At 33.1% G+C, this 14,343-nt stretch overlaps 1 protein-coding gene across 12 annotated transcripts in view; it reads left to right on the plus strand.

Moving 5' to 3' along the window:
• Nucleotides 1-14,343, plus strand: part of BCLAF3 (BCLAF1 and THRAP3 family member 3) — an 86,704-nt gene that overhangs the window by 40,583 nt on the left and 31,778 nt on the right. For 10 of the 12 annotated variants that reach the window (XM_074300950.1, XM_074300951.1, XM_074300945.1 and 7 more), the window contains 4 exons: nucleotides 2,354-2,472; nucleotides 6,819-6,933; nucleotides 7,999-8,062; nucleotides 13,341-13,459. In XM_074300950.1, the coding sequence (XP_074157051.1) occupies nucleotides 2,354-2,472; nucleotides 6,819-6,933; nucleotides 7,999-8,062; nucleotides 13,341-13,459 (417 nt within the window). The remainder of the gene's footprint in view (nucleotides 1-2,353; nucleotides 2,473-6,818; nucleotides 6,934-7,998; nucleotides 8,063-13,340; nucleotides 13,460-14,343) is intronic. The other 2 variants (XM_074300948.1, XM_074300949.1) reach the window with 1 other exon arrangement.

Consider the following 14,343-nt stretch of genomic DNA (forward strand, 5'->3'; position numbering starts at 1 on the left):
TCTGGATGGGAGATCTCTGCATTTATCAAATAATAAGCAAGAGATGTATAAACATAACTGATGATTCATGACCAAACAGAAGATAAGCTAGTTTTCCTAGAAATTCCTGAGCCTAGATTTTCAAATTTTTTCATATTGCACCCAAAAATTTTGCTCTACTCCATGCTGGACCTTATTAACCTAATATTATTTAGTAATGACTTAAAACCTTGGCTGAATTTATACATTCAAATGATTGTTGTCCTCTTCAAAATACATCTGCAACACTTTATATTTATTCTAACAATGTAGCTATCATTAAAACATCTTTTGAATCCCTCTTTTGGGATTACTTTCAGAATACTGTTGCAAATATCTTCTTTTGAGGCAAATTATAGACCTTTGAGTGACAGTGAGGAAACTAGAGTGATATTCTCACTGAGAAACAATAGACAATAAAGAATTAGGAAGGGTACCTAACTAGATGTTTGCATTTAGTTTTTCCACATGCCTTTAATATTTAATTATTTAATAGATTTAATTTTAATACAAAATGCCTAAGTTGTAAAGCTGCTTTTCTTTGGAATCCTTTTGGTAGGAGGATATCATCACTATAGAGTTAATTTACATTGCCACATTTCTTAGGACAATTCCAGCTTTAAGAAAATGTATTGTGCTTTCCAATGAGGTTTTGCAAAATAAATAACTTTTGTTGGACCACATATTCTTTTGATTCAAAAAATATAGTTGTCATATATAACCAAGGATCTACTTGCTGCTATTGTTTGATGCCTTTGTGCCTTAATAATAAGTCGTATACATAGGAAAGTGCAAGCAACTTCATGAATATTAGTGGTCACAATTTCCTTCTAAAATGTTAATCCAGTAAATTTAATTTGTTGAGTTATATTAATCAGGGAGTTGTGATCAATAGATATTTTATGATAAGCTTGGAGTTTCCAAAAATAATGAGTGTTCCTACAAAATTTTAGAAGTAATCAAGTTCTCATGGACTTGAACTGAAATGGCTATAAATATTCCCTCCAGCTGGTAAAGAGGATTGTGTAAACTTTTCAAATAAAGTTTATGTCAAAGAAATAACACTGGAAATGTTACTTCAAAAATAAAATGTATATAGTTGCATATATCCTGAAGAAATATATTTCTCAACCTCAATAGATCTAAAAAATAGAATTCTTTTCTTTTTCTCTTCTCATTCCATCCCTCTTCAGTTTTTTTTTGTTTTTTTTTCTGAGAGCAGTTATTTTCTAGTCATCCAGGAGTCTTCACTTTACCATAATTTCCCACAACTTGTCATTTGACAAGTGTTATTTCTTCTACCTGAAAACATTTTGTACATTTGTTCCTTTCTCTTCATTCACACTTTGTCCTACTGGAGGATTACATATATTTGCCTGGATTATTGCAATATTTAATTAGTCTGCTTCTAATCTTTGCCCATTCTCGGCTATCCTCCACATAGCTGCGAATTTGAAATTCTTAAAGTCCAGGTCTTCTCTTAGGAAAAACTTTCAGTGTTTCCTACCGCTTCTGGAATGAAATGCAAATTGTTCTCTTTGTATTCATAGTCCTTCATAAACCAGCTTTCTGATTAGTAATCTTAGTTTTTCTGAGTGATTTCTCATAAAATTCATCTAATATACTCTTAATAATTAGCCATATTTATCTGGAATGCCATTTCCTCCATCCCTCGAGTGCTTTCCTTCTGATTTTTGGAGACCAAAGCTTAGTTCTATTGCTGGGTCCCACAGGCTTTGCCTGACCCCCTTCCCTAGTAATTAATATTCTGTCTTTCTCTACTTTTTACTTGGTAGTACTTAGTATTTATTTATAAGAGTATTTTACACTTACAAGTACAAGGGTACAAGAGTACCCTGCTTGATACTTGGAGTAGGGGATGTTTATTTTTTGTCTTTGTATCTCCAATATCTAGCACATAAATAAGCACATAAAAGCCTATTTAGTTTAAAAAAAAATACAAAGTGGCTGAAATTGAACCAAAATTTAAGAGTAGAATTTTTTTTGTGATTTTTTTTCATTTGGATATAAAACTTGAGATGCCATATAGGTACTTATAAGTAGAAAGAATTAGTGGTGTCTCCTTAAAAGAAATAACTGCAATTGCTCAATTTTCCCTATTTTTCATCTTTATTTTATTACGTGTAGTGACCAACCTTTATCATAATGGAAGATGTTATTATAACAGAAACTTTTTGCTTAGTTTTTTTTAAACAAGTTCTTTAGTCAGAAAATAATTTAGAATTTTGCTAAATAGATATGCAGATTATTCTAGGACTGCTGCTAACCTTTCCACCAAGAAATGGTTGTCACATGATTTGGTTGCTGTTGGCAGGAAAAAGGAAAACTTCCACCCAGTGTTTGAACATCTTGACTCCACCACACAGAATGTTGAAAACAAACCATCAGGAGAATTTACTCAGGAAATCATCACAATAATCCATCAAGTTAAAGGTTAGTCTGTTATATATTATGACTAAAATAGGGAGTATTTGTTGGCTTTTCAGGAAGTTATAGAGCCTGGCATATTCCTTCAAACTGAGTCTATATACTGCTTATCATTGTTTTTATTCTCCATGATTCTAACTGCAAAAACCAAGTATGAAATAGATATAGTAGGTAATTTACTACATATCACAGAGTTCCCAAAATGCATATTCCTTGAAAGTAATAGTTTTAAAAACATAAATGTATTAATGGAAAGGGGATGGAAATTTGTGTAAAGTGACCTCACTTAGCCAGGAACTTAAAACACAATTGAAAGCCAGAAAAGAAAGGAACAAAAAGCCTTCAATCAACATAGATAGTGCCAAATTGATGTGCTAAACTGTATTTTGTTCAAAGGGTAGCCTGTTAGGTCCTTTTTCAGGAATGAATTGTTCACATTTTTATATGTGATTTTGCCAAGCCTTTTTAATCTAATCTCTCAGTTTGCAACAGATGAGAAGCTGAAAATTCAGAATGGTTTTGGGAAGGCAGGGTTGATAGAGTTTGGCACACAAAATAACCAAGAATTATTAGCTCAAAGAAATTCTGATGGTGAAGAAAGATTAAGGAAAAACTATGAGAAAAAAAATGTAAAAGTATAGAAGCCTGGATTCAAGTATATTGCAGAACCAAAAACCATTGTTTATAATCCTGTTCCTATTGGAACTTGGACTCTGCCCCAAGCTACGTGGTTTTGATATCTTACTGTATCTTATTCTGCTAGGGGCCCAGACTTGAATGGATTGATTGACTTGGTATCCTTAGCCATTACAAACCAAGCCACCACATACAAATACTCTCTTTGCTCCTCAATTGTGTGTTGTCCTCCTTTATTAGGATGTAATCTTGGGCAGAGACTCTCTTGCTTGTTTGTATTTGTACCTTCAATCAGCAGAGTACCTGATATATTATACACACTTTATAAATGCATTTTCATTAATAATGACAGTTAATAGTTTTTGTATATATGTTATTTCATCATCTCAACTGTGTGAGATTGATAATTTTAATTTTATAATTAATGACATTGAAGATATTCATTGACATCATTCCTCAATAATATTCATTTATTAAATGCTTAGTTTGTGCAAAGCATGGTGCTAGGTATACAAAGATAGAAGCAAAAAACAGTCCCTGTCCTGAAGGAGTTCACCTATTTCCAGAAATATCCTTCTAGAAGGATATATTTTTATAGATATGTAGATAAAATATTAACTTCAGAAGGGAAAGCTCACTAACAATTGGGGAATCAGAAGAAGATACCTGAGATAAATCTAGAAGAAAGCTAAAAATGCTAAGACTTGAGATGTGGGAGGAGTGTATTTCAGGAGAGAAGAGCCTGTGTGGTGGCAAAGATGAAATGTCATATTTGGACAAACAGCAATTTGGCTAGAGCCCAACTTCTTAAACTGTGATTTATATCTTCATGTGAAGTCTCATAACTAAATTTGGGGGTCCCAAATTTTTATTTACTATCAGCAAATATTTTATTTGTATGCCTATTTTATATACTTATATGTCTGGCAAAATTTTTAAAATTTCTCAGGGAAAAAATTTTAAGAAGCCCTGAGCTAGAGCAATAGAATATGTTATTGTAGAAAGATATAGTATGCGATAAATTTGAAAAGGTTGATGGGAGCCAGATAAAAGGATTTTGAGTACTGAGAGTTATCTCAGGGTAATCAGGAGCTATTGAACCTTTTAGGAAAACTGGGGGCTTTTTAGCCTCTGAATTAGAGAGGTGAAAGACTGGAAATGGGAATAACAATTAAATCGCTATTATGATAGTCTAAGTGATAAGGTTTTCTGAGAGTAATGGAGAAGATGTGAATCTGAGATGTTGCCGAGACAACTGAAAAGGGGTAGCAACAGGTAAGGATTTGGGAGAAAGAAGAGTTTTAGATGATTCTAAAATTGCTGAATTGTTGCAATGATAATGATAGCCTCATCAAAATAAAGGAAGTTATGGGAAAGGGATGGATTTGTCACAATAGCTAATGAGGACTCTCTTGGATGTGTTGAATTTGAGGTCTTTTTAGTCTATCCAGATAGGAACATGTAGCAGGCAGTTGCCCACATGTAGCATTTAGGACAGAGATTTGAGAGACATAATTATTAGTGAGTAAGAGATAGATGGTATGACACAATAAAGACTAAACAAGTACAAGTCAGAATAGGAAAACCAGAAGAGCAATATCACAGATATCAAGGAGGATCATGATCAAAAGTTGTCAAAAGTCAAAAAGAATCAGTTAAAAAAGATGACAAGTAAGAAAAGCTTATCAGTTTTATTATTTATAAATTTGATAATGTTGGAGAGAACAGTTTTAAGTGCTGAGTTCAAAAGCCAGAGTGGGAGGTGAGTATAATCTGCGCAGTGAGTATAAATAGATATATAGATGGCTATAGTTAATGAAAGATTTGCTCTTGGTCACATAGAGTGAGGCCCAGCAGAATCAAAGATCATAGGATAATAAATACAAAGATAATCTTAGAAGTTTTCTAGTTCAACCTTTCTTCATTTTCTAGAGGAAAAAGCTGAGGCCAAAATCCATATTAGTGATGGGATTTGAACCCAAGTCTTCTTACCTAAGAGCCATTTTCTTTATTGTATCATAATGCCTCATGTGACCTTTCTCTCCTAATTCCTTGTCTTTTGTCTACTATATCATCTTTTCGGTGATGATCCTGAGTTATCAGATATAAGTTAAATTATTTTAATCCTTTAACATAAAGGGGAGAAGGGAAATAACATCATTTTATGATATATGAAAGAGACAGATTCGGGAAGACCTGGATGAATAAATGATTGATCAGGTCTTTTTAACTCTCACTGATTCCTGGGAAAGTCTTACTTAACATCTCAGTACTCCTAGACAACTTTCTTTGATTATTAAGTTGAAGAAAAGTTACTGATAATATTGGTTGGAGGAATTGTTTCATCCAGAATTCTCTATTAGTTTAATGACTAGGAAAGAAAAACACATAATTTAAAAAAAAAAAAAAAGGCAAGAAAACGATCTATGCATTTTAACCAGACTTCCCTCATTTATCCAAACAAACTAATCCTAAACACCAGAAGGATCAGGCACATCAATTAAAGCAACCATTTTATTTTAGTTTTACTTTAAGTCAATGGTGCCAAACTCTAGGCGTCTTTATTTTGTTATCCCCTAAGATAAAAGGGAGCTAGTAATAGCAGGGATGTTGAGGTGGGGTGGTCCCAAAGTTGAAAAGATAAATTATGAGAAAATTTAATAACAGCATTTTGTTACTGGCATTTAGGCAGGTATTTTTTTCTTGTTACATCCATTTAAAGAGAGTATAATTGTCAAAAGGCTTTAGTTGCAAGAAAAGTTCTTAGAAAATAGAATTGCATTAGTATGGAAGCTTAAATTATTTCTTAAATTTGTAACAATAGTTACATTTTTCATTCGTGTCTGACTCTTCATGTTCCTCATTTGGAGTTTTCTTGGCAAAAACACTAGAGGTTTTGCTATTTCCTTTTCCATCTCATTTAACAGATGAGGAAGTTGAGGTAAATGGAGTTGAGTGACTTGCCCATGGTCACCCAGCTAAATAGTGTTGATGGCCAGATTTGAACCCAAAAAGATGAGCAAGCCTTCCCAATTTTCAACTCAGTGCTCTGTCCACTTCACTTCCTAGCTACTTTTTGTTTTGGACTGCCTATATAGGTTATCTTTGTTTATCTAAAATTCTCTGTTTTTCATTAGCTTTTGTTTAAAATCTATATGTTGTAATAATTTCTTTTAGTTGTCATTATTTTTGTGTCTCATTTTAGACAGGCAGTTAAAGATTTAGTAGTTTACATTAGGATTCTAATGTTGGGAATAAATTAAAAATCTCATAACAAAAGCTGTCTAAAAACAAAAAAGCAAAAATTGAGTTTGTCTGTCTCCTAGATTTGGGTAGTCTTTATGTCAAAGGAAAGCAGTTTGATTATCTTGCAATTACTACTCCCTCTATTATATGGTAGTCTTTAAGTCATGTGTGATTGTAGTGTACTTATATTACAAATCCATGAGATAATAAGAAGGGGACGTTTTATTGTATTTGCATTAGAACTTAGGTAGCAAATCAACATTGTAAATTCATTTGTGAAGTACTTATCAAGCAGTTAAGCACCTCCTGTGGTTCTAGACACACGTTTTAAAGATGCAAAGATTACATAATCTTGAAAAGAAACATATTCCTTTTTGTTATTTTTAGAGCCCTATTTTTGTATATTTATATTTAATCTTATAAATGCAGTTAGTTGTATAGTTAAGATAAAACTACTTATCTTTTTCCAGCAAATTATTTTCCATCTTCTGATCTTACTCTACATGAACGTTTCTCAAAAATGCAAGATACACAAGTTCCTGATATAAATGAAATTAAAATGAATTCAGATCCAGAAATTCACAGGTAAATAACTTAATATTACAATTCCCATTTAACTCATGGGAATAAATACAAATAATAATAATAATAATAATCCAATTGCTGAGCATCTTCCCCTTGTTTTGTTGTTCACTCTGGGTCTCATACTTTGTCTACATTTCCTTGATAGGAGAGAAATAGAACTCACAACTTTATGTGCTTCTTGTCTTTTATCATGAGAATTCATTGAGACATTTTCTCATTGGCCAGATCAAAGTAGACCTCTTGAAGTTAGGTGGGGAGAGTTAGTGTAGAGTTATGGCCACTGGATGCCTCAAAAGTTATATCCTAATCCCATTGTTCCTGTGGCAAACCCATTGGGATTTGATGCTTCATTTTGGCTCTGGCTTTATCTCTTCTCATCCTTTTATTAGAAGAGAGGGTCCCAAAGGCTAAAGAAGTAAGCAGACTATGTTCTTAATTGTTAGCTAATTTGAAAGGATACACACTATATTCATCAATAATCTCAGAGCCTTGTTCCAAAGTAGATTATTATCTATTCAGGTGGAATGGTGTTTTATTTTTGAAAGTATTAGCATAGCATCAAATAATTTTGTAGTCACTTCAGATGACCTGCTTTTATAATTTATTTCGCTTTATTTGCCTGCTGACATCATTAGTAAAAAATTGAGAATTTGGTTGAAGTCATACTGCTTTAAATAGTCAGAAATAGCAACTTCACTGAGGGCAGGCAAGATTGTGTGTCTGTTTTCATTTGCCAGAGCAGTATTCAATGTGGCCAAGTTACTTTAAGGTTGATACACTACTAGAATCACCACAAAGATTGAGATTTAAACTGTGATTATCCATGAGTACAACTTAGTCATTAATGATTAGTAAATGAGAGCATTATTGCCTCACTGTCCTACTTTCCTAGAATTCTTGCCAGAGTCTGCTGTGCCATGAAAAGTCTCAGGTCATTTCAGTTACCTAATTTCCTTTGATGGGATTTGAAAGAGACCAATTTTATTCTGAATTTGGTAATATACTTATAAAGATGTTTCATTGTATGATTTACAGTTATTAATTATTGTCATATCTTTGTTTCAGAAGAATTGACACGTCTTTGGCAGAACTGAAGAATGAACGAACTGTGAAGTGTGAGCCAGGACAGGTAGGTGGATATAATTCTTACTTAGGGAAAAATAATAGTACTTTATTATTAATATAATCCTGTCATAAGATTTTGAAGAGGTTTTTACTCATTTGATCTAATTATTTGAACTATAGGGATTATGTATGTAATTGATTTGTGGTTGAAAACTCAAAATGGAGAAAGTATACATGTATTGAGTCTCCCTCAAATATACCCAAGTCTCATGTTGCAGAGCCATGATATAAAGCAGCATGAGCAGTAGTCTCAGAGACAGATGTTCCCAGAACTGCAGGTTGGTTCTATGTGACTTGAGGTGTGTAGACTGGCCAGGAAGACAAAGAAGTTCTAACCAGCCACTTCAAAATGCATAAATCTAAGAATAAGGAGATAGCCTCTTCCCTCCTTCATCCCCATTTCCCTGTATGTACTCAACCAATTATGAATAGTCCAGATGAAGATAATATGAAATGCATAGCATTCCTTTGTTGTTAGGGATTGAATTTATACATTCATTCATTTTAGCTATCTCTGCCAATGTCCATACACCCATCCTTTTTATCCTTGGAGAGGATGGGAAGAAAGGTAGTCTCTTAATCAGTTTGCATCCTACAGCTATTACTTTTTTTGTTCTGAATTCTTGTTGTTTTAGACATGAAAATCAAAATTAACCCTTTTGACTCCTGAATCATTTATATTTCTCAGTTTGAGGCTGTCCTAAGTAATATTGTTTTCAATAAGATTCGGTCTTATAAAAATTCACGTTAGAAATAGGCTTACATGATTTCCTGTGCCTTAAAAAGCCAATGTTTTGATCACTTAAAGGAAAACAGAACAGAACAAAAGAATTTTGAAACTGAAGCATCTATCATTGTTTTTATTTAAATATTCACTTTTTTCTTGGCCTATTTTAAAATTTATATAAACTTCATGTATTCATCATTAGCTCATTACTACAAGTACTAGCAAAAGTAATTATGCATGCCATTTTAAGTTGGATATAGCGTTAAGTTGATTATGAAAATTCTTTTATGTTAAGTTTAAAGTATACTTCAAAGTAGTCCAGGCATATGGATTGTAATAAGATAGTAGGCAAATAAGAATATCATCATGTGAGTATTCTCTTGGAGCATTGAATATTGCAGATGATGTGTAAAAAAGAGAACCATTGAAGGTTTTTTTGTTTGTTTTAGGGTTGCCACACACCATCAATTTATTTATTTATTCTTTTCAGTACTATCTTCTTTTTCCAAATGTAAAGATAGTTTTCAACATCCATTTTTGTAAAACTTTGTGTTCTAAATATTTCTCCCTCCTTCCCTTACCTTCCTTTTTTTCCCCAAGACACCAAGCAATCTAATATAGGTTAAATGTGTGCAACCCTTTTAAACATATTTTTATATTTGTCATATTGTGGGAGAAAAGTCAGACCAAAGGGAATGGAAAAAACAAAAAGGTGAAAATACTATACTTCAATCCATATTCAATCTCCACAGTTCTCTCTCTGGATGTAATTGATATTGTCCACTCCAGATCTATTAGAATTGCTTTGAATCACTGTATTGTTGAAGAGAGCCAAGTCTATCACAGCTGATCATCACATTTTGTACATTATTCTCTTGGTTCTGCTTGCTTCATTCAACATTCATTCATGTGAGTCTTTCCAGGCTTTTCTAAAATCAGCTGGCTCATTATTTCTTATAGAACAGTAATATTCCATTACATTCTTACACTGTAACTTGATTCAGCTATTCTAGATGCTTGCAATATTTTCTCTTTGACCTGGGAGTTCCAGAATTTGGCTACAATATTCCTGAGAGTTTTTATTTGGGGATTTCTTTCAGGACATGATCAATAAATTATTTCCATTTCTATGTTACCCTCTGATTCTAGAATATCAGGACAGTTTTCCTTGGTAATTTCTTGAAAGAAAGATAATGTCCAGGCTATCTATATATTTTAGAAATGAGGCTTTGAACGTAAAATTGTTTTCCCAGTTTATTGCTTCCCTTCTAATCTTGTTTGCATTAGTTTTGTTTGTACAAAAACTTTTTAGCTCAATATAATCAAAATTGTCTATTTAGTTTTCAATAATGACTTACAGTTCTTTGGCCACAGATTCCTTCCTTCTCCACAGATCTGAGAGATAAACTATCCTATGTTCTTCTAATTTGCTTATAATTTTATTCTTTGTGTCTAAATGATGAATCCATTTCAACTTTATCTTGGTATATGGTATTAGGTGTGGGTCAGTGCCTAGTTTTTGCTGTACTAGTTCCTAATTTTCCCAGCAGTTTTTGTCAAAGAGTTAGTTCTTAATTCCCAATCCCTCTAATTTTGTCTGCCTGCATTTTGGATTTCTTTCACAGGCTAATTGTACACTATTTCGAAGTCCGATTCTTTTTGGACAGCAAAACAGCTGTTTAGACATGTATACATATATTATATTTAATTTATACTTTAACATATTGAACATGTATTGGTCAACCTGCCATCTGTGGGGGGGAGAAGGGGGGAGGAGGAACAAAAGGTTTGGCAATTGTCAATATTGTAAAATTACCCATGCATATATCTGGTAAATAAAAATTATTTAAAAAAAAAAAAAAAAACTCCTTATGCCAAAAACTGGGATCTTTGGGTTTGTCAAAGATTAGATTATAGTTATTGACTATTCCACTGATCAATTATATTTCTTAGCCAGTACCAAATGATTTTGATTACCACTTCTTTGTAATATAGTTTTAAGACCAATAACTTTTAAATTAGCTCCTGGATTTATTTTCCAGGTCAATTGTTTTTCCAGTCATTTCTATTTTTGTTTTGTTTTGCTTTGCTTTATTGTAGCTTGATTTCTCATAAAGTCGTTAGCTTCCATTTGCTCTAATTTATTTTATTTTATTTACTTTTTGCTGAGGCAGTTGGAGTTAAATGCCTAGCCCAGGGTCACACTGCTAGGAAGTGTTAAGTGTTTGAGATCACATTTGAACCCAGGTCCTTCTGAAGTCAGGGCTGGTGCTCTATCCATTGCGCCACCTAGCTGCCCCACTCAATTTTATTTTTTAAGGAATTATTTTCTTCAGTGAGCTTTTGTATCTCCTTTCCCAATTAATCAATTTTGCTTTTAAGGCATCCTCTCATTAGTTTTTTGTATTTCCTTTTACTCTTCTCTCAATTCTTTCCCTATTTTTCTCTTTCTCTCAATTGATTTTCCTTTTTTTTTTTTTTAATTAAAGCTTTTTAATTTTCAAAAGATATGCATGGATAATTTTTAACATTAACATAATTTTAACATTTAATAATAAATAAACCTTTAACATTAATAAAATCTTAACATTTAACATTTTTAACATTAACATTGCAAAACATTGTATTCTAATTTCTCCTCCTTTCCCACCCACCTCCCCTACATAGCAAGTAGTCCAATATATATTAAACATGGTAAAAAATATATGTTAAATCCAGTATATGCATACATAGTTATACAATTATCTTGCTGTACAAGAAAAATCAAATCAAAAAAGGAAAAAAGATGAGAAAGATAATAAAATTCAAGCAAAACAATGACCAAAAGTGTGAGAATGTTATGTTGTGTTCCACACTCAGTTCCCACAGTCCTCTCCCTAGGTTTAGATGGATCTCTTCATCAGATCATCATTGGAACTGATTTGAATCATCTGATTGTTGAAAAGAATCACTTAAAAGAGTCACAATTGATCTTTGTATCGTCTTGTTGCTGTGTTCTGCTCATTTCACTTAGCATCAGTTCATGTCTTACTTGATTTTCAAAGTCCTTTTTGAGCTATTTCATGGTCTGAGCTCAATTCTTATTTTTCTTGGAGCCTTTAGATGTAGAATCTTTGACTTTCATATCATCTTTTGAGTGTATGTTTTGATCCTCCTTGACACCATAATAACTTTCAACAGTCAGAAATTTTTTTTTTTGTTTTATGCTTATTTTTTCTAGCTTATTACACAATGTACTGTATCCCAAGCTTCAGGGGTTTTAGCAGAAATCCTTCTAGGGAATCTGACCACAAGCACTCTTGCCTCCCCTGGAGTTGTTAGGTGTATCCCTGCTCTACCATAGCTATAAGATCTAGTGTGCTGACTGGGGCTGTACTGTATTTAACACACCAGACTCCCACTCCATTGCCACAGATTCTCTCCACTGACCTGAGTCATCCCTGGTGTTGCTGAGCTGAGAGGTCCAGAAGCTGCTGAGCCAGAAGTCCCGCTTTGCTGACCCTGGGGTCTGGACCATAGTTGGAACTGGGATGAGTTTGCATTTTGGGTTCTCACTCTTATTCCACAGACCTTTTCAGCAGACCTTTCAGGTCTTCTTTGCTATCTCTGGGCTGAGAGATCTGGAAGTCATGGCAGTACTGCCACTGATTCAAAGGTCGGGCCAGGTTAGGACTGCAGCTGAATCCAGGGCTGCAGCTGGATCTAGGGCTGCGCTGACGTGTTCTGCCCCAGGATTCCCACCTGATGTCACATATCTTTTCTGCTGAGCTTCTAAGTTACCTTCAACTGGAAAATGTTATACTCCATATTTTTTGAGTGTTCTGCTGCTCTAAAATTTGGTTTAGAGTCATTATTTAAAGGAATTTGAAGCTGTTTGGGGGAGAGGTTGGGCAAGTTCCTGCCTTTACTCCGCCATCTTGGTTCCACCCGCACAAAGATCATTTATGATCACAGATTATCCATTACACAGAGTTGTCATATTAGGGAGCAGAATGAAACAGATGTATATGAATATGTATTTTTTACAACATTGAGAGAATTTGGTTTAACTTCATATTTGTTATAAAGAATTTTCCCCCCAAGAAGTATGTATGTGGATGCTATAAATATAAAAGATGAAGTCAGTGTAGTATTAATTAAAGATTTGATCTTGTTACAAGATCTCTCATGAAACGAAAGTGATCTGTATAGTTTGTAATTTAAAAAAACAAACATACAGAACTTAAAATTAAACCTGGAGAGAAGATTCTTGCTATGTATTTTTCTTCTTGTAAACAAACGGATGTGGGGGGAGATTTGTAGATTCCTGAGAATAATGAAGTAGTTATCTTAGTTACTGCTATATTTCTGAAGAGAATCTCTAAACAGAAAAATTTGAATTCATGAAATTATTAAGATTCATATTTAATCTTTTAGATGATCATTTAGAGTTTTATTGGGTAAATTTTTAAAATAAGCTTTTTCAAAGGACTTTTGATGTTAAATGTGGCTTCCTTTCCAAAAGAAATAGTAATAGAATGGAGTGTATTCATAATTCATAATCTTCATTTCTCAGGCCATGTTTAGAGTAATAGAAGATCCCAATGATCTCCGACATGACATTGAGAGAAGGAGAAAAGAACGATTACAGAATGAAGATGAACGGATTTTTCACATAGGCAGGGCTATAAGAAGGTAATTAGTTCTCTTTTTAGATGAAAAAATAGATTGTATTTTCTAGTCCAGTTGAAATTTGTTCAGAATGAGAATTTTTATGGTATTTGTAAAACATTAAAAATTCACGTTTCCCAGTTAAGTTGTTTTGTAATGTGTTTGTAAAATTCTATAATTTTTCAAATCTTGAGTTCCAGTCTTAACCTTCTCTAGGAAGTTTCTACTGTTCTCCCCAGCTGAAAATGATCTCTTCTTTGATCATTCATAGTATTTGATATACTGGTGTGCTTGTCTGTTTATCTATTAGATTGTAAACATTTTAAAGAAAGACTGTCTTTTATTCATCTTTATATTTCCTCATTGTTTAGCATTGTGACTTCATTGTGAATCAAGAAAATTTAATTATAATAGCGAATATTTTTCTTGTATTTTAAAGATTGCAAGAAGCTTTACACACTTTTCCTGTAATGACCATCATAATAATCATGTTATATGGGTGCTACAGGTATTGTTCTGCCTATTTTGGAGCTGAAGAAAATGATCTCTGAAAAATTAAAATAACTTGCCTGTGATCATAGAACTATTAAGTGTCAGAAACAGTATTCACCTCCTTCTCTTTCCTAATTCTAATTTGGGAGTTCTTTTCATTATACCATATTACCCTTTTTGTCTATAACTCTTCCTACTTCTCTTACTTGATTGAATGGAGTAATAGTTTTGAGAAAATGGTTGGATTTAAAACCTAGTTCCAACTCGCTATTAAGAAATGCAAATTTAAACAATTCTGGCATTTTGATTTTTGTCCAGCAAATGGCCAATCATGTCAAAGGACAAACAGTGTTGGAGAGTCTGTGGCAAGATAGAAGCAATAGGATTCTATTGGTCAGCTCTGGATTGGTCTGACT

The sequence above is a fragment of the Sminthopsis crassicaudata genome, chromosome 3 (genome assembly GCF_048593235.1).
Source record: "Sminthopsis crassicaudata isolate SCR6 chromosome 3, ASM4859323v1, whole genome shotgun sequence".
NCBI classification, from domain to species: domain Eukaryota; kingdom Metazoa; phylum Chordata; class Mammalia; order Dasyuromorphia; family Dasyuridae; genus Sminthopsis; species Sminthopsis crassicaudata.